Here is a 27,644-nt window from a genome sequence, read left to right as displayed (position 1 = left end):
TCATTTTGAGCTCTTGTATTGCTTTCCCCTAATTTCCAGTTACCTTTTTTTTTTTTTTTTAAACAATGAATATACACAGAAATTCAACTCACACAAAATAAAATATTTAATTATCCTTTCTCCCCTTAATAATAACGCTCTGTCTATTCTCTTACTGTGTTAGCTTTCCATTGTTAAATGGTAGGACTATAAAACAAGACTTCTTACTTTTTTTTTCTTACTGCTGTAACTCGGATGAAAATTAAACAACGCCGGGAGACAAATGTTTATTAGCAACAAGTCAGAAATTTTAGGCAAATGTCAACAACTGCAGACACAGAGGTCTGGATGCAGTTCAGTCTTCTGGACATTGTCCGGTGCATAGCACACTGTCCACAGCAGGGATTTGGTCCTCGTTCAACAGAAGTAGTTCACCCAGAGATCACATATCAAAGGAATGGCAAAGGTTAACTGTCGTGTGTGTGTGTGTGTGTGTGTGGTAAGTCATTGTTATCATTGTACCCGATCTCCACCCACATGTCTGCTATACAATGTGTTTCAGAAACCACTGTCAGGTGCCTGCCTGCTATTAAGCTTTGTTTCTACTGGGTAATGGCACAAAACCATTTTGAACTAGTTTACATCCGACGTGATCTAGAAGACTTTAAAAACAGTGAAAGAAATGCTTTTGGCTTTTTAGTTTCAGAAAGTGATAAAATATTCATCCTTTTTCTTCAGAAAAAAGCGATCAATAAGTACACTGCTCAAAGAAAACATTAAGGGAACGCTCGAGCATCATAGTCGGTTGAACTTCAGTGATATAAGTCTGTCCAGCTAGGAAGCAGAAAGCATTGTGAATCCATTTCAGCTGCTTTGGTGCAAATCATAGTGATAACGGGTTTACCAGAGGCAACAACAAGACTACCACCACAAAAATCCTCTCTCCTTATCCCTCCTAATCCTCTAGTTTGTCTTGTTACTCCTTATCACAGCTGCTAGCATGAGGATCGTACCTCCAGCCTGTTCAGGTTGCACAAGCAGTCCGGCTCCTCCAGGATGGCAGATCTCAGGCGGATATACTTGAGCTGCACGGTGCCGGGCTCTGCACTGAAGCACATCGGGCCCTCGTGGAGTTTGTTTCTGACAGTTTGGTGAGAAACATGCACGAGTAGCTCAGCTGGAGGTCATTTTGCAGTCCTAGAGGAGCTGGACTGGAGAAAAACTCACTTGCAGCATTGCTTCAAATGAAAGGAAAGACTGATATGCTGAGGTTTAAATGACTTTGTGTCATACCAAGTGATGATCGAGTGTTCCCTTCATTTCTTTGAGTAGTGCATCTTTGCATTTGTTGCACTAAAATGAATTGTGGAAGAGAAATTGCACAATTGAAAGTCTCATTTCAGAGCTTTAACCCCTAGAACAGTTTCATAGAGCACATACATGAGAAAACCTGTGCAAACAGAACCAAAGCTATCCCCGTGGTTTTACACACGTGGATTTTATAAAGTATAAAATCTTTGGCGGGTGAATTTGCATGGCAACATTTCTTTTACAGATTAAAAACTGACTTCACATTTCTGACCTGCAGTTAGATTTTAAAAGCTAGCTTCTTTATTTTGGCTAAATGGGGTACTTTAGGCTCCACGCTTAATCTCCAACACAAGCAATAATGGGAAACACATGACCGCTGCAGTCTATAAGCGCAGTGAAGGATGGAGCATAGCAGAAGGGTCGTGTGGGTGATTTTTGGTGTGTTTCTATGTCCTCATTACTCAGTCGTTAATCAGTAACAGGCCTCGACATACAGCAGGAGAAACAAAGAAACAGGAGAATCGCTCAGCCGTTAGATGGCGTTATGCTGAAAAGGAAAAATAAAACAGTTTTATAAGATCAATTAGAATTGAAAACTGGCGTCTCTCAAGGTAAGGTCATGTGGCAGTTAGTGCACTGAGGTTGCACTTTCTATCATATGTTTCTCTGACATATGAGAGGAATATTAAGAACAAAGCCAATATGGTTCTGAGTTTGATTTGGCAGCTGTTGGGTGCTTGTGTCTCACTCCGCCTCTCCTCAAACCTCTGGCCTGCTTTCCTCACAGTCTTTGCTGGTCTGATCTTCGCGCTCCGCCCTGTCCACCAGCACCGTGTCAGGGTGCACCTCTTCTTCATCCAGGGTCACTACCACAGGGGGTCTTCTCCTCCTTCCTCCTCCTCCTGATCCCCCAACGCCCCCCCCTCCTCCTCCTTGCTCACTCTCCTCCTCCTCTTCCTCCTCGTCCTCCTCCCCGGCCTCTGTGTCCTGGCTGGCGGAGTCAGTGCAGGTGGATGATAATGAAGAGAGCTTGTGTCGTAGCTCAGCCTGGGTGGGAACTTGGAGGCTGATCTCTGTGGTGAAGGACTCGACGTCTGGACCTGAAAGACAGGAGGGGGGAAGTGGGTAACTTCACACTTTGAACTAAAAAAATTGTTCTTAATTTTTTGAACTTCTTAGTTTAAATAACAGTTAAATAAACAGAAATTAAATAGTTGACTTTGATAGGGTGGCAGGAGGACAGACAATAACTATGTCTCTGAGTCTGTGCGTAACTGGACCCACTTCCCTTAAATAACCCAAATAATTCTATTATTTATGGTTATTTATTATTTACTTGCTGTCTCAGGCCGAGGACTGCTGCAGATAAAATGAGGCAACTGCTCTCGTTTCTTTGGAATGACTTCACAGCTTTAGTTCAAACTTGCAACGGACTGATCGACTGTAAACAGAAAGTGTAGCATCAGACGAAGAGGAACTCAGATGCTGAAGATTACTGACTGCAACAATATGTTTCCTCAGCAGATCTGGACAGATGCTGATGGTGCATCGTGTGTTACATCATGTGGTGTGCTTGTCAGATTTCTGCTTCAGTGAATTTGTTATGAATCACAGGCTGGCGACCTGTCCAGGGTGTACCCTGCCTCTTGCCCTACAATAGCTGGGATGAGCGGAAGTGAATGGATGGACGATCGGTGGGAAATTGCACTCACCTTGCACCTGACAAAGGGTTGGACCCCCTTTTACTTTCAGAAATGCTTTAAATTCTTCGTAGCACAGATTCAACAAGGCACTGGAAACATTCCTCTGAGATTTTGGTCCATATTGACATGACAGCATCACACAGGTGCTGCAGATTTGTTGGCTGCAAATCCATGATGCCAGTTTCCCCTGAGATGTGATTTAAGTTACTTTGGTTGTTGGTGCCAGATGGGCTGGTCTGAGTGTTTCATAAACTGCTGATCTACTGGGATTTTCTGAAATAACCATCTCTAGGGTTTAGAGAGGATTGTCTGAAAAATAGGAAATATCCAGTGAGCAGCAGTTCTCTGGGTGAAAATATGTTGTTGATCTACTTTGGTGATGGCAGAGGTCAGGATTGTTTCAAGCTGATAGGAAGGAAACAGTAATTCAAATAATAATAAACTTGAAGATGGGCTACGGTATCAGAAGACAACACCAGAAATGTTTCCAGGACCTTGCTGAATCTGTGCAGCGGAGAGTTAAGGCAGCTCTGAAGGCAAACGGGGTCCAACCCATTACCAGCAGGTGTACCTAATAAATCTTCAAGTGAGTGTATATCTCATGTCCTTTTAGGGTAAAACAACTGACAGTTGAACATCTGGACTGTGCTTTTATGACGGAACATATATCTGACATCAGTCCACGTAGTCTCAAATACAAATGCAGATATGTGATTTGTTGTAGATGAACCCGGGTGGTACTTTAATGCACAGTTTGAGAACGCTATCGCTAAGATTAAGTGAGTTTTATGCACTGAATCAAAAGCCAGTATAACAATAACCAGTCTGTTTACTTCAGGCTACAGCCATTCTTTGTGTGCACGGCTTCCGACCTGCAACAGGCGAGGCAGCGCTGTTGTCCTCTCCTCCAGAGTGCAAAAACACATCCAGAGCCTCGTGGTCAGACATGTCCATCAAATCCATCTGCTCCAGCATGTCCACATTCACCTCCATGGATGACATGCTGCCTATTGGTTCTGTACACAGCAAAGGGTAAATGAGGTATTAGCGAACACTGCAGCAGAACGCGGCAGCAAGAGCTGAGTCCAGCAACAGTGGGATTGTTTTTTTCTTGCAGAAGCAAATGGGCATGTTCAAGCTGGATGGCATTCAAAGTGGATAAGCTTGTATATAATGCATACAAACCATATTTGGTTTACCTTAACATCAAAAGCATGCCTACAGGAAATACCTGGAAATTCAGCATATTGAATTTGCAGGTATCGTTAACTGAAGTAACAACATTCTTCCCGTGAAGGCTAAGAGTACTTCTGAAATGCCTGAATATTGCTTTAAAGTTAAAAATAGACATCGTGATTTAAAGCATGTGAAAGAGATTTAAAGAGATAGCTGACAAACTTGAGAAATCTGATTTCCTGAGGCGCTTCTTTCAGATTGCTGACGTTCTTATATATGAAAGCACAAATGTGTGGTTGTTGACAGCAAGGCAGCACATCAGAATGTTTAATGGGTCTAATGTTTTAATAGTCCACCAATACATAGATTGATTGGAAACTCCTGTTACACTACAGCTAAGCCTGGATTCACCGCCTTGCACAGGTGGGGAGGGTGGAGGGGGTTCTCCACCCTCCCCACCCACCACATCGTGATGTGCCACATGCGTCGTAAACAGCCAGTTGGTACACTAAGAGGATGAGGGGACGGGGTTGTGAGAGCATGAGGAAGAAGCAGCATGACTGGTTGTTGCAGAGCAGTGAGATAAGACGCCATTGGCTACCGTACCTCAAAGAAATGAGGAGAGCAGAAGAAGGGCGGCACAGGGAGGGAGAGCAGAATAAAAAAAGAGTAAAGAAAGAGGAAAAAAACAGAAGGGGAATGTTATTTCCCGTGGAGACTGCCCCAAGGTCTCCTTGCCCTTTAAATAGTAACACAAAACACAAAAAGATCCCACACAGACACAGGAGAGCGCCGTCTTTTCAGATGCCTCAACTTGGGTAACTCGCCTGAATGTCCGCACGCGCACATTAAGTTTATATACACAGTGACTGTTGATGCGTACGCACAGAAAGTGAATAAATGAAACAAACACGTTTATCTCCTCTGCTCAGTGAGGACAGCAGTGGTGCTTTCTGTGACACGTTTCAGGCTCTGATTCTGCCTAAAGACTGCTCAGTGGGCCTCGGTGGACAGGCGCTTCCATATCTGCTTTGTCAGCCACGCAGTCGCCTCCATAGTAGCTCTTCGGCCTCGTAAAGCATAGCATGAAGGATGTTTTGTTTCACTTTTAAAGCTCCGTTTCCTCCATGTAATAAATAGGCAAACAAACGGGAAGACACACACATGGATACACAACTGACAGCTGTGGTTATGTTATGTGAAAGTCTAGGTCCAGGAAGCACCACGTTGAGAGCATCGTTTCCATGTGACTGCCTCTAACATGCTCTTCTTTTAGCACCACCGTGACCTTGCCTAAAAGGTTCTCCTGCTGGGAAGGACTGTCTCTGCCTGCAGTGAGATTGCAGAGAGTGAGTGAGTGAGTGAGTGAGAGTGTGTGTGTGTGTGTGTGTGTGTGTGTAAGACCCTTGGGACTAGCTTTTGATGGCTCAGCGGCTTATGACATCTGCAGCCTCCCTTTCGCTCTCGGAGTCTCCAGCTGTATCTTTGCTCTTCAGTAGCGCCGCCCTGCTGTAGGGATTTACAGCTATATTAAGGGTTATGAGTTGTGTGTTCATTGGTCATGGAGAGGTGTTGGTTTCAGGTGATTTTTATTTTATTTTTTTAACCACTTTAAATATAAACATGTCCAGTCTTTTTGTACCACTAATATAAAAGAGTCAATACAGTGCTACGCTTCTTCGGATAATGAGCTGTGACTATTCCGCTCACTGCACTGATAAAAAAGCCTTTTGAGTTTCAGTGAACGCTCCTTAAATCTCTTTCCTTTTGCTCCATCTCTCCCTCCGTCCTTACTTCTCCACAAGCTTCTCTAAGCCATTTCCAGGGTGATGTGGGGAGGAGGGCAGATGAGGGAAAGAAGAAGAAAAATCACATTACAAACACTGGCCAGTGGAGTCTGTAACATCTCTCAGTGCGGGGAGCTGTTTCTGCACATGCTTTGGGTATTTCAGTAGACGTTTGGCAGCAAATACATGGAGGCGCAGCGGGATTCTGTTACAATCCCAGAGTACGTTTATATATCATGGTGGCATCATTTAAAATGTAATGACTCTACTCGTGTGTTAAGTGACAGGCTCTCCTCGCTACGTAAAGCCATTATGACTCAATCTCATGGTATGCGGTTAAAGTGTGAAGGTCTCAGCTGATAGTAAAGAAATTTATTCACGCCTTTGCATTCACCTTTAAAGAATTAGCACACAATACTACCGAAACCTGAAACCCTCAACATCTTCCTTTTGCGCTAAAGGCGACGGAGCGCTAGGAAACTAAACTAATATCAGAAAACGTCTGACCTTACCGCTCCTCCTCCTCACCTCGCCTCTCAGCAATCTGCAGGTAGCCGGTAGACAGGTACTGCTCCATGTCCTGCTGAAAGGCCTCCTCAAAGAACTTCTGCCTCTCTTTCACCTTCACCTGGGGTGGCAGGCCCCCTCCTTGCTCCGCCCCGGGGACTCTCTGTGCGTGCTCTGCATCCAGCTCCACTAGAAACACATGAAGTGAGACAATGTAAGTACTACCAATCCACTGTGAACCAAAAGTGGATTTACATTTGCAGTGTAGCTATAGTCAGCTTTATATGGCGCAATATGACTTGAAGTTTAAATCTAACAGTCTCTGTAAGCTCATCCGTCCATTTTCTGGATGTCTTTGGCTCAAGGCCTACTTGCTGTGCGCTTCATTTTCTGTTCCAAAATGTTTTACTGTTAATGACTCATCACACAGGAGAAAGGAGGATGCCAACTCACGCTCATCAGTCTTTATGGGAGGCTAATGATGAGAACCCTGGTTTTACCAAAAATGCCCATCTTTCTGAGGTCTACCCTCCTCTTTACCTCCAAACTCTGTCTCCTTTCGGTTTCACAGGAGGGCACACACTCAGTGGAGTGCACATGAGGGTAAACCTGCCGACTGTATCCTGAGCGGTACTGTAGCATCAAAGGCAAGGCTCAGAGCTCTGAATCTGACACAAATTAGGGTTTAGATGAAAAGGGCCTGTCATATACTGAATGTTTGACTTTCTGACTTTTCAGACTGGCTGTGATTGGCCTGAGCAGCCCGCTTGGCCATCTCCCGGAAGCTGAAAATGTCTCACGGTGGAGGAGGAGGATAATTCACGTTTTGGAAGTTGGAATCACAATTTTCAGCTGCAACGCCCCCTCAGGTCAGATTTCACACTTGGAAAGCCAGTGAAGCCACACCAATCTCAACTTTGAAATTAAAGACTGTAAGAAGTAAGCGTAAAAAGCAGCAAATGTGTAAAACGTGTGCTCTGTACTACCCCCGTTATGTATTTGTGATTCAGTAAATAAGCCATACACAGAGCACGGACCAGACTCTAATGTGCTGCAGCTGTGTTTTTACTTCTTCTTTTTTTTAAATGAGGAATAAGAGCTACTGCGTTGTACTCCAGGCATTCATAGTGATGGATGAATGGCTCCACCTTGCTAGGAAGCAGAATAGAGCCTGTTTTTCCGACTGCTGCTACTGGAACACGGTCAACTCTGGAGTACAGGGCGATATTCGACATCCAGCTTCCAATGTCTATCAATGTCCTTGTTAAGGTAATAGGTGTTAAACCCCTTTCACACTCTCAATAAGTGTAAAATAACCCCAATAAGATTTTGTGTAGACTCTCCGTCATCCAGGTTGTGGTAATCTAAGGAGCTTGGAAAGAAAAGCCACTGAGAAGCTTCTTCAGTCACATTTCTTTTCAAGCTCTTTAGATTAACATGATAAGGTATTGTAAGCTCTTTGGATTCAGTAGCTTAAAAAAGCGTGATTAACTACTAATAACTATATAGCACATGCATATGCTAATCTAAACAAAAATACTAAAAGTTCCATTAAAAAATAGCATGAAATGGTGAAATGAGGAACAACTTCTTACACACTTTAAGTGCGTATGATTGTCTCAAAATATGACATTTCATATGATGTGTTAGTGACGGTGTTAATGAAACATATGTTTTAACTAATAGGACATTTTTATATCTGAAAACCTGATTAAACTAATGCTTATTACAATGACTTCAATGTAAAGTTTTACAAATGTTAGTATCTAGACTTGTTTTAAGGTCGGATGCTGGATAAGACCAGGTTAAGGATTAGTTTTAGGGTTTGCAGTAATAAGTACGTCTCCAGGAAGCAAATTTAAGCTAATTTAATGTCTAGTGATGCAGTGGAAACATGATGCTGTGTGCGTGGGCACTGTGGCAGCCTGGGGTCTCCAACTGGCTGTCTCTTTAGTTCTCTGTTCTCCTGCTGATAAATGACAGCATTATATAAGCCCCCCCCCCTCAAGTAACTATGGCAAGATGCCAACGCATGTACAATGGGTGACATATATCTTTGATCCTGGTTTAACATAGACAAAAAACATCAAATTGAATCAATGAAGGCTTAAAAAATGAATTTAATATCAAAAATCAGTGAAGAAAATTGACACTGATGCTCACAGTAAACAAGACTAACATCTGCTACACTGTCCATCACGAGTGCATTTGCAGGATTTTGTGTGTTTCCTAAACACAAGTGCATATATTTGCACATGCGTCCTTCTGCTCGAGCACCAGACCTCAGTCCTGATAAAACACACTGTGGCTTGCAGCAGATGGACACGGACACACACACAAGGACAAAAAAGAACAATGAGATCCCACCAGAGCTCTCACACACAGCAACAACCCTGGGAGAGTTGGAAAAGAATAGCTCTCTCTCTTTCTCTGTCGTTCCTCACTCAGTGTCTAATTTATCTCATTTATCTGACAACTTGTCTTTGTCCCATTACTCCCTCATCTTTCCCCCTCAACTCGCTGCTGGCTGCGATGCATATGTGTGTGTCTCTGTGTGTGTGTGTCTTGTAGAGACTGCTCTATTAGATAAGGGGCCTCAGGGAAGCTTTGTTAAGATTGTCAAGCATTGTGTGGGGTTAGTAGCAGGAGACCGAGCAGGAGTAAGGGAGAAGCAGGGCAATGCATTTAGGTATAATTAGGACATGTGGACAGAAGGCATTACCAATAGAGCAGGATCCCGTTTTTTTAATCACTCCGTCTCTAATCTAATTCTCGATCCATTATTAGCTTCCCCTGACTATTTATTTGCATCATCTATGTACCTGCTGACTGAATGCATCCATCTGTTTGTCTGCCTGCCTACCGGTGGAAGCTTATTATTCCTTTCCCCGTCAGATCCGCAGACAAAGATTTTTGAGAACTGCCATGAAAGTCATGATTCCCGAAAGGTTCAAATATAAATCAGAACATAAATATACTCCAATATGGCGTACACTGTGATGGTTTATGCCAGTACTCCCACCTCAAAACACTTAAATGAAAACCACTCTACTTTTAATGAAGACCTCTTTTGTCATCTTTCTAGTTCTTCATCCCTCCATTCACCCCCACCGGTCTTCTTCCATCACTGCTATATACCAGACAACCGTATCCTGCTACGCATGGCACTGTAGCTGCAGGGACTATTTTTAGCTCTCGCTCATTTAGCCTGCAGGATTAAGTTTGTGCTGATGAGTTTAGTAGAAGAGCACAAGTCATTAAGTCCCAACAAATTTCTGAAGCCGTGCCGCACATACGGACATAGTATACAAATGTGCAGATGATTCACGCGTGCAAAGGTGAGCTCGTGGGGATGATTCATGGGAGCTGAGCCAACAGCATTATGTTAGTCATAGCATATGATGTCGAGTAATATAACGATTTTATTTAAAGAAATGGATTCTGTGGCACTTGCGTCACTGCAATCTAAAACGACACAATCTCCAAACATCTTAATCAATCATTTTCCTGCAGCAGATTATGACATGAACATGAAGTGCAACATCGACTTTACTACCTGACGGCGCATCGGTTTCCACAATCATCGTTCAAAAACAAAAAAAGGGCCAAGAAAAGTGTAACCATCCCCTCACACGCTTTCTCTTTCTCAGCTGCACAGGAGGAAACAGCGCACTTTAAATCACGTGCTCCAAAAAGTTTGCTCTCTTTCTCGGTTCTCCGGTGTGCAAAGCAAATCCACAGAGACTCAGTCTTCTTGTTCAGATTCAATACGATGTGTGAATTTCAAATCATCTGCTTTCAGAGCTACAGAAACATCTGTTCGTGCTCTACAAAATGCAGGAAGCAGAACCCACAGGAAAAGGGGCTGGTGTGTCAGGGTGTGTGTGGCTGCACGCATGTGTGTGTGTGGATGCTTGTGTGGGCGACTGTGCGTGTGAGTCTCTATGTGTGTGGTTTTAATGTACCTACTCCTTATTGACAATAAACTCCACTACTGTGATAAAAACACAGTCTGCACTTTATTTGCATTATGTTTACAAGTGTGCGGTATTCTTTTATATGGCATGTAAACGTGCACCCAAATATGGAAGTGCACTATTTTTGTCCCCCTTTTTTTTTTTTAGCAGCTATACTGTTAGAAGCAGCTAAGAAGTGTCTGCAGGTGAAAACTAAAGAGGCCGACGTGCCACCGAGGGCAATTACAGTCTTTAGGATTGAAATCAAGCTCTAGATGTGACCAAACATTCATTTTCTCACACCCTATTTCGAGAAAGCAAGTCATGCAGACTTGGTTAGCTCGATCTGTTTTGAGGCTCAGTGCTAAACTGGGCTCACATTTTTAAAATAGGGTTTTTTAATCAGAGAGCTTTCAGAATTCTCTTTGGTGAGACTCCTTAGGTAAAAAGAGCATTCAGACGGAGCACAAACACAGTAGCAGCGATGATAAGCAACTCTTAAAGAAACCTTTTCAAATGGAAATATGTCTTTTTGTAAATCATCAGCAGCCAATTCAAGTCCCGGCTGAGGCACTCATTCACACTTTGGTGTGCGCTTCACACATCAGGTGCTGCCTTTGGGCTTTGCCAGTGAAGAGGGGGTTAGGTTTGAAGCCTAAAACGGACAGATGAACGGGTAAACGGATGAAGGCGTCAGTGGACTTGCTAGCCAGCTTGCCTGTGAGGCCTGCCTGGGACTGGAGCCATCGTTTATGCACCGGTCCTCGGAGGCTTCTATATATGCGTTTGCATGAGTGTGAGGCGCTAGAAAAGCAGAGTGATACACAGGAGGACATGAAGAGAATGCAGGAGTGGCAGCGAGATGCAGAACGTGTGGGTGGGAAACGTTTTCATCCTTGTGTTCCAGCTTTTCTTGGAGAGAGATGACAGGAGAACAGGGGCATGGCTACAGGGCACGACCTTAACGGCAGTGCTGGAGATGCCACATAATGTAAAACTGAAGTGCAGTATTCCTATTTGATGTCAAAGTCTGTGTTACCTTTATGAAAATAACTGTTTCATCTACTCCGAGACGCTACAGATATTTTAAAAAAGCTGCATTTTAGTTCGTCATAACAAAGCACTGGTGACATTTTTCAGCCATGAATAAAACTCAAAGCACAAATGATCCCCCCCTCCTCTGTTATTTTGATTAGAGCTCAAAGAATCCATCCACGATCTCATTATGGCCGTTTCGCACACTTTACATCACACCGACTCGCTAAACAGATCAAACATTCAATATATCTGATGTAAAACCCTCCCTGTTTCATCTGTCACGTTAAATTAGCCGTCTGGTCTCACATGGATTTGTTTCCGTTTGCTTATAAAGGCCTAATATTTCATTCTGAGACAGCAACACACAGCCTGAACACCAAGAGGCAGGGCTGACAGTAGAGACAGCCACTGCTTCTTATTCTTCTTCTTAAGCCCTGCTCCCTCAGCCGTGGTATTTTTAGATTCTGTGCGCCTCGCTATATCTCTCAAGTGTTCAGGTTTCCGCCAAAGGCAGCCCCCGTGATGTAAATAAAACACATATAATGACTACCCTCTCTCTCTATGTGGCTCAAGTGTGACCTCACCATGACTGGATGATTTGTTTGTATTCTGATGCTGACTGCTGGCTTCTAATAATCTAAGTTGCATTGTTGGTTGATTTACACATGTGCATGCACTCTGCAGGCTTCGCTGTTACTTCCTTTATCTTTAAACAGCTCAAGCTCACTGTTACCACCCTTACTACTCCCACATGTACACAGGCATGCAACTCTCTACGGGTCTCGTTTGTAATTTACTTCTTCTTTCGTGTCTAAAACGCGACTGTGGCGGCTTCATGAAGTTCCTCTCAGTCAAGTGCTAACAGCTTTGAAGCAGTTTCATCTTATCTGCTGTTTACAGTACATAACATACATGACAATAAATAAATAAAACGTGTCATCTGATTAGGATATAGCAGAGTTCAAAAACGACAAAACTGTGTGCATGTGTTAGGTGTCTTGCATATCCACAGCACGTTTTAAATGTAATTTTCAGCCTCCTACAGCCTTTAATCATAGCGGTGCTTTTGCAGTGTAAAAGTGTTTTATTGAGAACTTTTGGCTTCAGGACACGAGATTCAGATTGCAACTGCAGCTCTTTCACCGTCTCTGATATTTTGAAGAACAAGCCTATTTATCTTCCTGCAATATTACATTTTTTTTTTCCCTCCAAAAACGCTCCACGTTTGCTGCTGGCCCTAATTTACACAGAAACCTAACTGAACCGTGGAAAACTGATGAATATGGTTATAAAGTGTGTGTGGCCCATTCTATTACCAACCAGGGAAATTCATTTGGAAAATGATATTGAATCATTGTGCGGCTTTTGTGACACATTAACGTTTGGAGCATTTTGCTACTGCTCCTGAAATGTTTTCGCGAGAGGGCCGCGTTGCCGTGTGGGCTACACTGTGGAGTACACGCTGCGTGGGGGAGTTTACCACGTTATTTTCATGCTTTCATAATCTTACAGTGGGCAATTGATTTCTTTGTGGTTTTTTGTTTACTTTCAACTGAAAAAAACCTTTAGATTCAGTATTTTGAAATGTTACTGTGCACAGAATAAATATGAGGTGGAACAGAAAAAAATGGAGTACATGTATGGAGAAAGTGTGTGTGACTAAAATGGACTGGAATGCTATACTTAAAAGCATCTTGGATGGGGATGCTGTATGGAAACAAAATTAAATCCTCTTCTACAGAACCTGTTACATCTGCACTGCCCAAATTTTGGATCAAGTTTCGGGCAGATGTCTCATTCCCAGCTCTTTTCCCTCCCCATAAATCACAAGTCTCCGTCACAGATTCAAAATATTTACAGTCAATTTGTCTCTGCTAATATGCCAATGTACTGGCATACAAACACAACTGTTACTTTACTCACTAGGCATTCACAGCTGGCGAGCACGCAGAAACTAGTTTTCACTGGTTTGTAATCAAATAAGTGTTCGCAATGATGCAGCAGCCTCAGTCGCTGATGGGTATCTAATGAGGGGCCTCTCAGACAAAATGAAAACAATAAAACACTGTGTATGAGGCAGGAACGTGTTGTGCTGTAGATTTTTTTCACTGACTTCTCCTGGGCTATTTAACATATTATTGAGTCTTGAGCTACGCTCATTTCTTTATATTTTACTTCCAAGGACTCAGACTTTGTCATTTTTTAATATAATCTTGAGCAACAGTTCTTCAGGCTTTCCAAGAGTCTTTTACAGTTGTTTTTTTCCTCACTGGATGCTTTTTCTCTCATTTTCAGTCTAATCTCATTCTTTTGGTCATTCCCCAAAGCTCATGGCCAAGTCAGGATAAGAACATAGACTCTCCGCTAAATCGATAGCCTTGCTTTCACGCTGAGCTCTCTCTTCACCACAACAGACTGATACAGGTTCTGCTTCACTGCTGCATCCATCTGTCAATCTCCTGAGATTCTCTAGCTCTTACACTTGGGGAAGCAATTTCTCCCTCTGGTTCTCAACTTTAACTGGGAAAGGGCCTGACTTACTGCCACCATTGTTCTTGGCCATCCAGTTCCTGTACAGGAACTGGATGGCCAAGAACAATGGGCCAGTCATCCATACTCCCAGAGAACCCCCACAGGATGCCCTAAGGAACACAGTCGAATGCCTTCTTCACATCCTCAAAACACATATAGGTTAGGCGGGCAAACTCCTGTGCACTCTTAGACAACCTCAAGGGTATAAAGAGAGGATCCAGTGTTCAACAACCAGAGCAAAAAAAACAAACCCTTTGTTCTTCTTGGGGCCCAAAGTTCAACTAACGGGCAGACTCGCCTCTACAGCACCCTAGTGCAGACCTTCCCAGAGAGCAGGAGTGCAATGCTCCTGAACTTGGAGCACCCTTTCCAGTCCCCTTCTTAAACCGTCATCCCAGTCTGACAATCCAGAGGCTTGATTTCACGTGATGCTGCAGAGGCGTATCAACCACGACAGCCCAACAACATCCAGACCCTTGAGGAACTCAGGGGAAATCACATCCACCCCAGGGCCTAGGCCACCGGAGAGCTTTTTGGCTACTTCATTGTCCACAGTGATGGGCGACCCCTCGTCCCCAGACTTCACTAAAGTAAGCATGTCAGCGGGATCAAGGAGATCCTGGAAGTATTCTTTCCACCACCTTACTATATCCACCGTTGAGGTCATCAACACTCTGTTCCCACTGTATATAGCATGAGGAGGAAACCGCTTCCCTCTCCTCCCTGAGTAGCCGAGAATAGATCCCCAGCCTTGAAATTAAATGGTTGCGTTGTCCACATGAATTAAGATGGCACACATTAATGCTCTTGTCAGTGTTTCTGTCAGTAACCAGTAGAATATTGAATCAAGTGAGAGTATCAACAAACATTTAATCAGTTTTCCTAGCTACACATGTAACCAGGCAACTGCACACCAACATGTAAGGCAAAGCTCTGTAGGAGGGCTTTTTGCCTCCTGCTTAGTCATTCACAGTCTAAACTCTACCAGAAAACAGGACATTTTTCATTCCAAAAATGGCTTAACGTTCCAGAGACCCCACGTAGACTGTAATGGTGTAGTAAACGGCCCTAATTGATGTGAATAATTCTTTTTGACTGATTCCACATTGAAACACATCCTTAACTAATGTGACAAAACAGCGAGCTGCCATTATTATTTACCTGCTTTACTGTTTTCTGTCAATTAGTCACATAAAAGGAACAAGAGACAAATTGCTTAGACAGGCAGGAATGTGTGCAGATACCCACATGAATACGCACACACTCTTTAATAGAGCGAATGGGTCACGACTAGGCCTGGCAGCAAATCAGAGGTGTCAGCTACTGTAGCAGCCCAACGATTCACAGCAGAAGGCTGCACGCTGGAATTAGGAATGTACCAATCACAAGTGAGAGGGGTGAAGGTTACATCTGTAAATGTGAGTCTAACCTTGCAGAATGTGTTCGGATAAGGCTGAACATGCACTGAGCTTTTGTTAAAATGTCCTTTAGGTGTCAACTTTGTGCGACTGTGTTCTCTGAAAAGCCACCTGTTACAAAAATAAGACAATTTTTCAAATTACTAGAATTAGTTACGAGTTATCAACTCAACTCAAACTGTCCTCCCCAGCTTTAAGGTTTGTGATGGTTAAATATTGGAAAAACGACACTATATACACTGCAGGAGATCTTGCAAAGACTCAACCCTTTAAAGCATGAACCATTAAATTAGATTGTTTTGGAAATGGAGTGTTTACTGAACCTACTGATACCTTTGTAAATATTGAACAAATGTAAGATTGTATATGAGTCTTCATTTGTATCATATTTGCAACAGCTGGCAATTTTTTTGCACTCTGAACATGTATTGTGCAATTTATTTAGAATTTTCAGGAGGATAACTAAAATCACACTGATGTAGAAATCTCAAAATCTCTAGGTTTTAAGGGGTAAAGCCAGAGCTGTCAGAACCTAGATGGCTAATAAAGTACTATCTTTGAAATAACTGAAGCACCAGCAGTATCAACTGTTAATGATTTGAGGGACTGAAAATAGCTACAGTCCAGGTAAAAAAAGAAAAACAGTCCAAAGCATAACCAGAGTATTAAATGCTTAAATAAAAGTATCTACGTGTGTGACATACGTATGAGCACAGACCGTTTGTTGAAAGCTGAAAGACAAAGACGTACATCCCAAAGCAAACGCAGAAACACACATTACCACCCACAGATGCAATTATATAACATGACACATGAAAGGATGCGTTTACTATTTCACTTTTAATCTGACTTGGCACAATAGTGAAGAAAGACAACATGCATTAGGCTTTATCTGCATAATTATCTGACAAACTCCATGTTCATCATGTGGTATTCAGCTGACTCTTTGTGTACAAAACTGTCTCGTTGCTGCACAGATACAGAGAGCTTCAGCTCTGGGAGGTCCTTTTTGTTTTCTTCTGCGACTATGAAGTTAAATATTTCAAAAATCTAAATGTTATCATCTAAAGAGCCCGAAGCAGCATGTATGAGTATGCACAAATGCACTGTATGCACAGAATATGAAAAAATATTAATATATTTTAGCTGACAGCTGACATTTTCAAATGCGTTCCTACTGCTGTAAGGCATCTGGCCTCTTTAAATGCGTACATTCAATACTACATGAAGTCATGCAACAGGCATGCTTAAAAGGACCAAGTTTACACCAGCAGGGCAACGAAATAGGGTCAACCAGAGAATTAAAAAGCATATGGGACATATCCAGCATTTGTCCAGCATATAATAAGTCATTTTCTACACAGTCTATTGTCAAATTCTAACAATCTGTACTTGCCTTTCTTCAAACTGCAGCTTTGTGACCCACAGTTACATAAGACCACTATATATAGTTTACATGGCCTTGAAACATTCCTCATATCTGGTGAAAGAGAAATGCAATGAGAGGGAGAAAGAGTTGTTTCATCTGACAACACCTGACAGCTCTTCTAGCTCCTCACAAGCATGTCAAACTACCCGCCTCACACAATCTGTTAAAAAATAACATTCTCGTTTGCCTACAAAATGCACTGCCCACACGAGCACTCATCACGCTCTCTGATGCAGATTTTGCTGACTGCATCGAGCCTGTCTTTTATACCAAACGCCCGGTGTGATATAATGCTCCCGACAGGTCTGAGAAATGACGCTTCCTAGTAAGTGGATATTGAATTCTCGGGCTAATCAGGATTTGGCAGTTCCAGTCTTGCTTCGTTTGCAATTTTAAATGCTGCTAAACACATATTTTCAAATGGAGATTAACTGTGTCTTAATGAGTAATAAAAAATTACATTTCCCATACTCTTCTCTGTGCACAGAGATAAATATGGGACAAAGAGACTTCCTGCTCTGCCAAATAAATCATTTATCAGCCAGTCGGCTCTTAGCAATTAACAACGAGGAGCTGAACTACGGTGGACACAAATGACACCTCGACAAAGGCTTAGCACATCTGCTCACGTAGTATGGCTATGTCATGCTGTACTGTTCGAAACAGATAAAAAAATTTTTTACCCGTCTCCCCAGGAGACAATTAAAAAGGCTTACATCACAGAAACCTCTGAACTCTTAACAGAGGCCAAAAGAGCGGGTGAAAAGAGGAGGAAAGAAACGGAGGATGAGGAGCGTTTTCTAGTGCGTTAATTGCTTGCCTTGAAGGGAGCTTTTATCACACCAATAAGAGTGATGTCTTTTTTAATGATGGGTAAAGTGGTAATGACTGGGTGTAAATTGGGAAACCTAGCCAACCTGACCCTTGCAATTATAAAAAGGCAGTTAAAATCTCTGGAAGACTGCACTGACTAAAATACACAGCAAAATCACTGACCACATGCCCTGCAGCATTTTTTTTTAATGCTGATATTGTGAACATGCAAAAGCTAGAATATTACAGTTGGACTGTAGTTTGGTTAAATCAACTACAGTGCTTGTAGATTATTTGGGATTCGTGAAAATAAATAGATGCATGTTGCTCATATATTTAGAATCTGTACACAAGCTGAGTTTGTTTTGGACCATAAAATATGCGAATATTTTACATTTCATGCAGGCTTTGATGCATTATGCAAGGGTGCCCTCTTTTTTCTATGCAATTACAGTCTTACTTCAGCAAAACACAACCGCAAGTGTTCAGTGAAGACGCCACTCCAGAATGACCTATTGACCCTTTCCATGATTATTCCCTATTTTACAAAGCTGATGAAAGGGAGGAGACGCGTATAGGTGAAAGAGATTTTGGGATGACATGCATCTGAGCCTTTCAGCCAATTTTGCAGAAACTCTGCCCCACTGCTGCACAAGTAGACTTAAAGGGTATACCATACGTGATGAATAACACCTTCTAAAACACATGTCATTTTGCCAGTATCCCCAATAAGAGTACAGACTTGCCCGCTACAAACAGCTGCATGTGCTATAACATAGCAATCAAGTGAGAGACAGTGTGGAGTTATACATGCATAACAAGTACAGCATCAAACACAGAACCAGTGAAGCATAAGCACAATGTGGGATGACTTGAGCATAAAAATGTAAAAATCGTCTTACAAATAGATGTGCAAAGTTTCAAGTGGAGCCAGTGCATGCTTCAGTTTAAACCCCTGACACGACTGTCTCTTTTTAAAACTGTCTAGAGCTTATATTATAACATAAGGGGCGTGAAAAATCTGCAGTGCGCTGACTTTTGGGCCTGTGTTATGTGTGTCTATACATAACAGAGTTGCCACACCATGCAGAAAAGGCTCACACACATGTTCTCTTTGATGAATTTTTCATCAGAACTCATGTCAGTGCAAGAGCGGGAGCGAGTGTACTGCAGGTCTTTTCATTTAGAGATGTTGATAAATGATAGATTAGCTTAAAGACAAACAGTCGTGCTCAACCAGAGCAGGTGTTCTGACACATACGCAACATGGTCTTTTTATTATTTAAAGTTTGCATATTTTTCTGTCGTCACCTGAATTGAGAGACAAGTGCTTTTGATGAGAGGTGGAAGCGAGAATGCAATACATTTTTACAGTAAGGTAAATATAAACTGCATTTGAGATTTATCTATGTATGTTTCGGTTAAAGTCTTTATGTCCAAGAAGAACACAAACTGAAGGTCGTGTGAGACCATAATGTGTTATTTTGTGTAATTTTCAGTTGATGAATTTCCTTTTTATGGATTGAGAAGCTTTCTTTCATGCTTTCTTTGTAGGAGCCCATGCTAACGCAAACACAAAGGTCTATGAATAACCGTGGTAGAAATGTGTGCATATAAACCTGGGTCGAGAGGCAGCCACGTGGGATAATGCAACTATTATATAAATATATACAAAAGCGACTCCTTTATATCTCAAGAGCTGCTCTGCTGTCATCTTGTGATGACAGAGTAAACGAAAGGCAGACTGAGATAATCTGTCTGTATATATGAGTGTGTGTTCCAGATAAGATTCATGTTGTGGGAATCTGTTTGTGTTTACACAGTGACATCATGGACCCATGCATCTTCTCAACGGGGACGAAAAGCAAGTCCCCATTAATTTATTTATTCAGTTTTAAACCATCTGTGACCAGGTTTTGAAACAAAAACACCCATTACACGTGCTTCTTTTCTGTGCAATGAGAAAAGAGATTTCACATTTGGATAGATGCTCTATGCATGAGAATGCACGGTGTTTTTTAATCTCTTCAATGTGTGTGTGTGTGTGAATTTAAAGCAGCTTGTCATCTTCGTCCCTGAGTTTTACATCACCGCCAGGCACATTTGCGAGGGTGTTTGAAATCACCTGACAGCTTAAATTCAGATTCATCCCTCTCGCACTTCCTTAGTGTGTAAAATTATATATCAGTCACTATTGTCCCTTTAATTACAGTCATTACGCTTTGTGTGGATCTAAGTATTTATTCCTTTGTCATGTCACGCAGCTCAAAGTATAATTTCTCAGCATGATAAGCAACAGGAGCTTATTTGTAGCTGTGATACTAAAAAAGGGTAACGGAAAGATTATACAACTCCATTACAATCTACATTAACTCACACATGGCCTGACGAGAGTGCATGCGATCCTCTTTTTGTACATTCTGAACCAAACAACCGATATCTTCTTAATGTGCTGAGATGTTTCAACAATTCAAACGGCTGAGCAGAAATCCTAGCATGCCAAATTAAAAACAAGCACATATGACAGCACATATAAAAGGGCTTGAAGAGCTTCTGGTATTATGTAATAATATTACATGTGTTAAATGCTCTGTAGGTTAATCACTTAAACCACAGTGCATTAAGCCAAAACCTCTGAAAATATGTCACAACTACAGTAATGATAGGACATCGTGTGTGACAAGATGGTTCTCTCACTTTTATCTGTCGGTATTTGTAAATTAATGAAAGATCCTGTCATGGCTGTAGAGGAGGAGTGCTGGGTTCCTCTATTTCACCACCACAGCCAGCACCAATTAGTAGACTTCCAGACATTGTGTCTGTCTTGCTCTAAAACATCAATATTCTGTTTCTTTACTGTATTACCCGATTTGATTTAGTCTTTAAAGGCCTGTTCTACTATTAATCTCTTCTTATTTTTCTCGAGTCACTAATTGCATGTCTCATCATCCACTCTCCTTCACCCTCCACCTGTTTTCAATCCTATCCCTTTTCCTTTTCGCTGCTCTCTCCTTTCTTTAGTGTCATTTGTTTGCTCTATCATTTCATTGTTCATGTCATTTTGTTTTTGTACTCGTCTTCCTTTTACTCCCCATTAATGTTGTCTCGCTTTTTTTATTGTCTCCCTCGTCCCTTTGTCCATCCGTGCCTAATTAAATTGAACATGTTATACAAAAGCATAACAAAGTAACAAATGAAAACATTAAAAATCGCCAATTTACAATTTATGCAACAGATACAAACTGTAAGCGGTCTCTCTAGTACAGATGAGTAAACTTATGAGTGTTACTAGAGGAGACATATTGTTAACGGTTTGCCAGCAACACCTGTTAAGCCAGGTGGACATGACTTGGAAAGAAGGAAGGTGGAAACGAGTCATGGAAAGAGGGAGGGAGGGAGGAAGAGGGGGACAAAAGGATAATAAACAAACCTGGAGCACACAGAGAGATGTCATAAATATTGCATATCCGTGGCTGACATGTGTGTGACTCAACAACAAGTGGGTAAATTAACAAAAACACCCCCCCCCCCCCCGACTATTAAATGTGCAAATATGAGCCTATTTGCTTAATGACTAGCAGTGAAAACAATGAAAAAGGTCTAAAAATAATCAATTTTTTTTTTGTCATTTAGCAAAAACAAAGCAACAAGAAGAGGAGTCAGTTGAAGTGAATATTGATCTCTTCTAATCTCAAAGGCCGTCTTTGACAATGATCAGACAAATTAAACACACGTCAGCGTGCACAGACTCTGTGTTTATAAGCTCTGTGATTAATGTTTGAATATGCTAATAATTCACAAGCTAACTGCTTTTAGTTTAACTAAAGCAACTGAGGAGGAGAAATGTATGCAAAAATAAAAGCATACAGTTACAGTGTCTTACTCACTGGAGACATTTTCGTTTCAGTGCCAGATTCAAACAACAATCGTGTCATTTAGAGAGCTTTAACTTTTTAGCACGAGCAAATAATTGGTTCAGCATGAAAAAATTCCCACCTTCTGTGCTGCTGCCTGCTCGCTGTCACATTTCCAACATTCCCGTTCTGCTGAAAGTAGACACCAATATTTTAAAATCCAATATTTCTGACACATAGTCCCAATACTGATACCTTTAATGAGCATTTACCTATCAAATATTGTTTGGTGAACATAAACAGATTTTTATGCAGGGACAAGGAAGATCAACCCTACACTAGTAAGGACAACCAAAAAACACCAGGAATACATTTTTTTTAAGTTACTAAAAACCTTCACTTCAAAAGTTCACGTCACTTCCTTCAGCATTAAAACTTGAGTTTGCCCTGTGGCTTTAGCTATCTGAGATAGTGCAGGAGTCTGCTACTCTACCATATTTCAATAGTGCAGACTCTCCTTATTAAAGCAGCACAAAAGACTAATTATATCTGGAGCGCTTTGATTTACATGCAATTAAAGTTTCATGTGAACCTAGATAAAGTGGGCGATGGGGGGGGGGAGGGGGGCAGAGGAGAGGAGATTAAGGACACCAGTGGTGAAGAGAGCAGATGTGTACAGTAACCGTGCACAAAGAGAAAGAAAGGTGGGGATGGGTAAGAGAGGTGAGTAGATGGGGAAAATAGCGGAGAGGAACAGAGAGGTGAGGTAAGCCATCATTTGGCTGAGGAAGTGATGACACAGCACATCCATCTCAGTGGCAGGTGCCTGCTGTTGCTCCTTTACAGAGGACACAAACTAACGAGGATAGAAGAGATCTGCACCATCATTACACTTTGATAATATCACACTGAGTCCAGATGACAGGATGCAGATAAAAATACTGCCACTTTAGAAAAAAAGACGCTCTGAAAAACACAAGTCCATAAATAGTTCATAAGTATCCTCTCTCTTCGTATCATCTCTGATGATTTGCTTTCAGGGTTTAATCAATAAATTCAGTGCAGTGAGCACTAAATTTGTATTTCATGATCACAAGCACGCTGGCTGCTTTATTTATACTACCTTAGATATGAGATCTTTTCCTTTTCGCTTGTTCAATCTGTGGTTTTCTTCTCCTAAAAGCTATTCTTTAGGTTACACTGTGTCCTCAGATGCTGCTTTTGGTTATGTAACATTATGGTTAGTAAATCAGTAATCATACCCTGCAGTCACTTGATATTTCTTTCTGAAAGCACGGCTCTGTGATAAGGTAATGTGATGGATGCGCCTTGACAAGGAGCAAACTGGTCAAATTCAACACAAAGCAACCAAGAACTAGACATGAAAGAGCAGAACGGAGGCTTCAGTATTACTCAGCCAAATAAAAGAACATACAACAGTGTAATTATACAAAAAAAGCCCTCAGTCGCAAACACACAATTGATACCTACTGTGGGTGGGTGTGTCATTGTGTGATCATTAATGCATCACCCAGACACACAGAAGGTTTCCAGGCAAGTTATGAAAGGTTGAACAGTAAATAACATCCTGAAAATAACAGAGGAGAAGGGGAATGAAAGGAGGAAGAGGGGGATGGTGCAATAATAATGAAAGCAATAAGAGAAGGCCCATTTTCCCAGCTGTGATCTGTGCCTCAGTCAAGACAGTCAATGTATTCCTGTGTGTGTGTGTGTGTGTGTGTGTGTGTGTGTTCCCACTGAGCTTTCAAATGAGTCAAAATGACTCACTTCGTATTATCAATTACCCACTTACAGTACAGCAATCCTTTGTGTGTGTGTGTGTGTGTGTGTGTGTGTGTGTGTGTGTGTGTGTGTGTGTGTGTGTGTGTTACTTGAAGCCAGAATGAAGTCAAACATTAAAACTCACAAAAACGCACATGAGTCCCACACACTTTCATCCACTGAATACACGGTATAGCCATATTCTTGTTTCCACAACCTAGCACTGCCCTGCACAGCTAAAGCTATCGATACAGTACAAACACACTTACAAAGGAAACTAATGCGACAATTTACGCTATGAAAATGACATCGTATGAGTTTTTAAGCTTATTCTAAAAAAACAAAACACAAAAACACAAGAAAATAAATAAGTTTTAACAGCAACTACACCGAACACAGGTGTTAAAATGAAATACTTGATAGTTCGACGGTAACGAATGACATCAGCATCTTGTCTTTTCCTGAGAAAAAACAGCTGTCTTGGTTGTCAGTCGACGAACGGCACTTTCCCGATACGTCGACAGCTGGAGAAGCTCCAGGATGTGTGGAAACACACTCGCACGCACGGACTCCCACATTACACACCCCTCTGAGCGCTGCATCATGTAAACATGTAGCAGTCTGTACACGTTGGACTACTTCACTTTTACTAATTTACATATCATTTTCTTAATTACATACAGTACAGTGTCACACAAGCCAAATCTCACACATCAGCAGACATTACATTCCTACTGTCAGTAAAAAGTGCAGTCTTTATTTCCCTAGCGATGCATTAACGGTAAAATACATTTACTTAAATTATGTCCTGTTTTTGTCTTGACCAGGCCTCCCTTCAAAATAACATCCGTTATTTGAATGGGAAAAGGAAGGTTCTTTCGCATAAAATCAGCACCAATCAGATATTTGACGTCCTGGAAAAACACAGAGATCACTACCCTCGAATAGAAAAGATGAAATAAAGTCACTTACAAGAGTTCCTTTGGCTCCCATCATTTGCACCAGGCGAGGTGGACATCCCAGCAGGATGCTTTTTGTCCTCACAGGATAACCAAAATCGGAGGAGAAGGGGGAAGGCAGACAACACAACGATAGTACACCAAAAACTCCACCGATCACGACAACACCTGCCAACCATGCATCCTCACACTGTCTCTCGGCCAGCGCACAAAAAGATGCTTCAGAAAAACATTCTCATGCACACTTGTACACACTTCGGTGCTGAGCGTTGTTTTTTTTTAAGAACCTGCCACTCACAAATCATGCACGTGCATGTGGGGGGATCAGCGCTGCACCAGTGTCTCGCTGTGGTGTGGAGACTGCTGAGGCTGACAGTGCAGAGAGAGAGAGAGAGAAGGGAGAAGAGCAAAGACGATTGGAGCATACCACTAGCTGCTGCTGAGCGAGGGAGGAGGGGGACCTGAGTAGAAAAGAGAAGGCAAAGAGGGGGTGGGAGAGAGGGTGTGTACGCAAGGAGGATAGAAAATAGGGAGCATAGATGCTTATGAGTTTGTAGGTTTGTGTGTGAAGCTGAGCAATTTTAGAAATCGTAACTCGTGAACACATTTGGCTCTGACCTTTAAACACACATGGATGCCTCTTAACCCAGTCTGCAGACTTTATATATCTGGAGGAGTAAGCTATTTTAATGAATAGGGATTATGAACACCTATTAAAGTGGATACAGAGCAAAGATGTCAAGGTAGCTAAACAGAACCATTTCTGAAAGGTTAGGCTTGCTGCTTTTGTCATGTACCACACACACACACACACATGAACAGCCTTACACACAAATCCCAGCATCAAAAGTGAAACACACTTGTGCCCACACTGTGCCTCCACAGCCTGAGGGGGGGGACATAATAATCCTCCTCATTAGCATGATGCTGTGAAGAGCATCACAAATCCACCTAGCTCTGTCGCCTCCTCTCATGTCCTTCACTAACTCCTCCCGATTTCTTTTCTTTCATATTGCCCACCTCTTTTCCAATGCATGCTGAGCTCAAGTGATGGGACCTGCAAAGACACAGCTCTCTGATCTACAAGTGCCACTGACACAGTATTATGGAGATTATATATATATATAATGTTTTTATTTATTAGAGTAACATAGGGTAGTGAGTTTAAAGAGGAATTAAAACCTCTCTTTTTCTCTCACTCACACACACACACACACACACACACACACACACACACACACACACACACACACACACACACACACACACACACACACACACACACACTAAAGCTAACCTTGTCAACCTTACCCTTCATCTTCAGGATCCTTCAAAGCTCTCAGCGCCTGTAGGGCCGTTCTGCTCGAAAACAAGCTACAAACACCAGCAGCCACAATCGATAGCTTTTGGACACAGCTGCACAAATAAAGCTGCAGGCAACTCAACGGAAATATTATAAGCCCCTTAATTAGCTACGGGTGATTATAACTGCAGCAGAGAATGAGCTGTGGGAGGGGTAAAAAGTGCACCGGCTGGAATTGAGGATGGACTCTTTGAGTATGAAATCATGCAATACAAAAAGCGAGTTATTAAACAGATAACTGCCCTGATTCACACTCACAACCCAAGAAATAAACATGGAAAAACGTGACTAAATATAACAGCTAATTTGTGAATAACTAATCAACAGCGCTACATACATATTTTTAATTTTTACTGCAGCGGTGTGCAGCTGTTGTTTTGACTTAGCTTTTTCATGTAGTGAAATGAGCTGCCTTGAGAGATATTTAAAACTCTTTCTTTCACCAGTGGTAAAGTACAGATATTAATGGATAGCCTGGTTAATAGCACTGTGGCTGGACAACATATCAATACAGAAAAAGGGGATTAAAGAAACCTTTCAAGGCTTTAGCAGGAATTTCTTATATAACTTTCAGAAGCCCAGCGACTTCTGACTGTGACAATTTCCAGGTTTGCTGTGAGCTTCTTGTCATAAATGTGAGTGAAGCTGCTACACTCCTTTCAAGACTTCCCTTTTTTACTGGTAGACCCAGACGTATGATTTTCTATCAGACACAGTAAACATAAACAGTTCCCTGACATTTGTTATGCGAGTCTTTTTTAAGATAATGTAACAATGCCGTTCACAAACAATCTTGTTTTACTATTACAACAATTTGTGGATTTCCTCTTTACACTCTAATTCAGCTGTGCTCAGAACAGCTGCTTGGTGAGCTGCCAACAGGGATGTTGCCCTCTGGTGTACAAATTATGCAACAGCAACACTCATTACATGATCGAAGGGTGTTTCTCCTGTCTCGTCTTTACTTTCAATTCCTATTCATCCGTTGTTATAAAAACCGATACTAATACATCACCAGCCGAACAAGATGGCGGCGCACACAGACGCAGCGGCTTACTTCTTTTCACGTTCGGTGCTTTGTTTTTTAAATATTTTTTATATGTATACGTGTGGATGTATGTGTTTTTTCCTACTGTATGTCGAGCAGAAGTTACTTACAGTCGTCAGGAACTTCTGAACAGACTCAAGGACAGCTTTGACAGCAGGGCAACAGCCTTAATCAGTGCTAACATTGATTGGCTACCTCCCTCGGGGAAGCTACCTCCAGCTTTTTGGGGGGCAATAATAATATGTGCAGTAATCATTTGATTAATCCTTTATTTATTCATTAAGTCATTCGTTTTTTGCTTGCACATTTCTTACACTTTTTAAAAAAAATCCACTTTAAAGTCTACTGTGTTTTGTTCTATTTGTACTAGGTATGACTGTGCAATCGGTGGGATCGATATATCAGTCCAGCTCTATACCCAAACCCATCTCAGGACTCTCACCTACTTACCAATGATCATCAGTCAATGGTTATGCCTTGAGAAAAGTATCAACAATATTAAAAACTGCATAAGATCGTCACCCAGCAAGAAGGAATGTGGGAGATATATGATTCATCAAACATGGGATGATACCTCAAAGCACTTTCTTGAACAGAAGCAGAAAAAGAATTTCAACAGCTATAAAAGAACAAATTAAGACTTTTCTTTTAGACGAGTCGAGACTCGACAGTTTTGAATGTGTCTGATTTCCAAGCAGAGTTACCTTTTATATTTAGTATCCAAGTATGTTCAAATTTGGCAGTAACGTCCTATAACATATCTCACTGGTGCAATGCAGCTAAAAATAGGATCCTTGGGGCAAGCCATTGGAATATGTGTGCTCAGGCTTTACTAATATACACAGTACTTTTTTAATAAACCTGTAAATCAAGTTGTTCGAATACTTCTAAAAGTATAAACATTCTTCATGTATTCATTTTGTCCCAGTTTCATTTGAGAGAGGAAAAAAAGGCTGAATTTAATGTTTAGAACGAGACAAAGCAGCTTG

The 27,644-nt window shown here is 41.7% G+C and overlaps 1 protein-coding gene across 2 annotated transcripts; it reads right to left on the bottom strand.

Annotated features, from left to right (window-relative positions):
- Positions 1-230: 230 nt before the first annotated feature.
- dtnbp1b (dystrobrevin binding protein 1b) lies at positions 231-24,635 on the bottom strand. Of its 2 annotated transcripts, none has more exons than XM_080863230.1 (4): positions 24,258-24,635; positions 6,485-6,652; positions 3,866-4,009; positions 231-2,390 (listed from the first exon to the last, which is right to left on the bottom strand). In XM_080863230.1, exons 1-4 carry the CDS (start codon positions 24,421-24,423, stop codon positions 2,050-2,052), a joined length of 819 nt encoding a protein of 272 aa, XP_080719356.1. In that variant the 5' UTR covers positions 24,424-24,635; the 3' UTR covers positions 231-2,049. The 2 variants fall into 2 exon arrangements, with proteins under 2 accessions (XP_080719356.1, XP_080719357.1); XM_080863231.1 differs by lacking the exon at positions 24,258-24,635 and adding an exon at positions 10,020-10,280.
- Positions 24,636-27,644: the final 3,009 nt, after the last annotated feature.

The sequence above is a fragment of the Rhamphochromis sp. 'chilingali' genome, assembly GCF_963969265.1.
Source record: "Rhamphochromis sp. 'chilingali' genome assembly, chromosome: 17".
NCBI classification, from domain to species: domain Eukaryota; kingdom Metazoa; phylum Chordata; class Actinopteri; order Cichliformes; family Cichlidae; genus Rhamphochromis; species Rhamphochromis sp. 'chilingali'.
The sequence above is the reverse complement of the archived record's forward strand: the minus strand, read 5'-3'. Positions and strand labels throughout refer to the sequence as shown.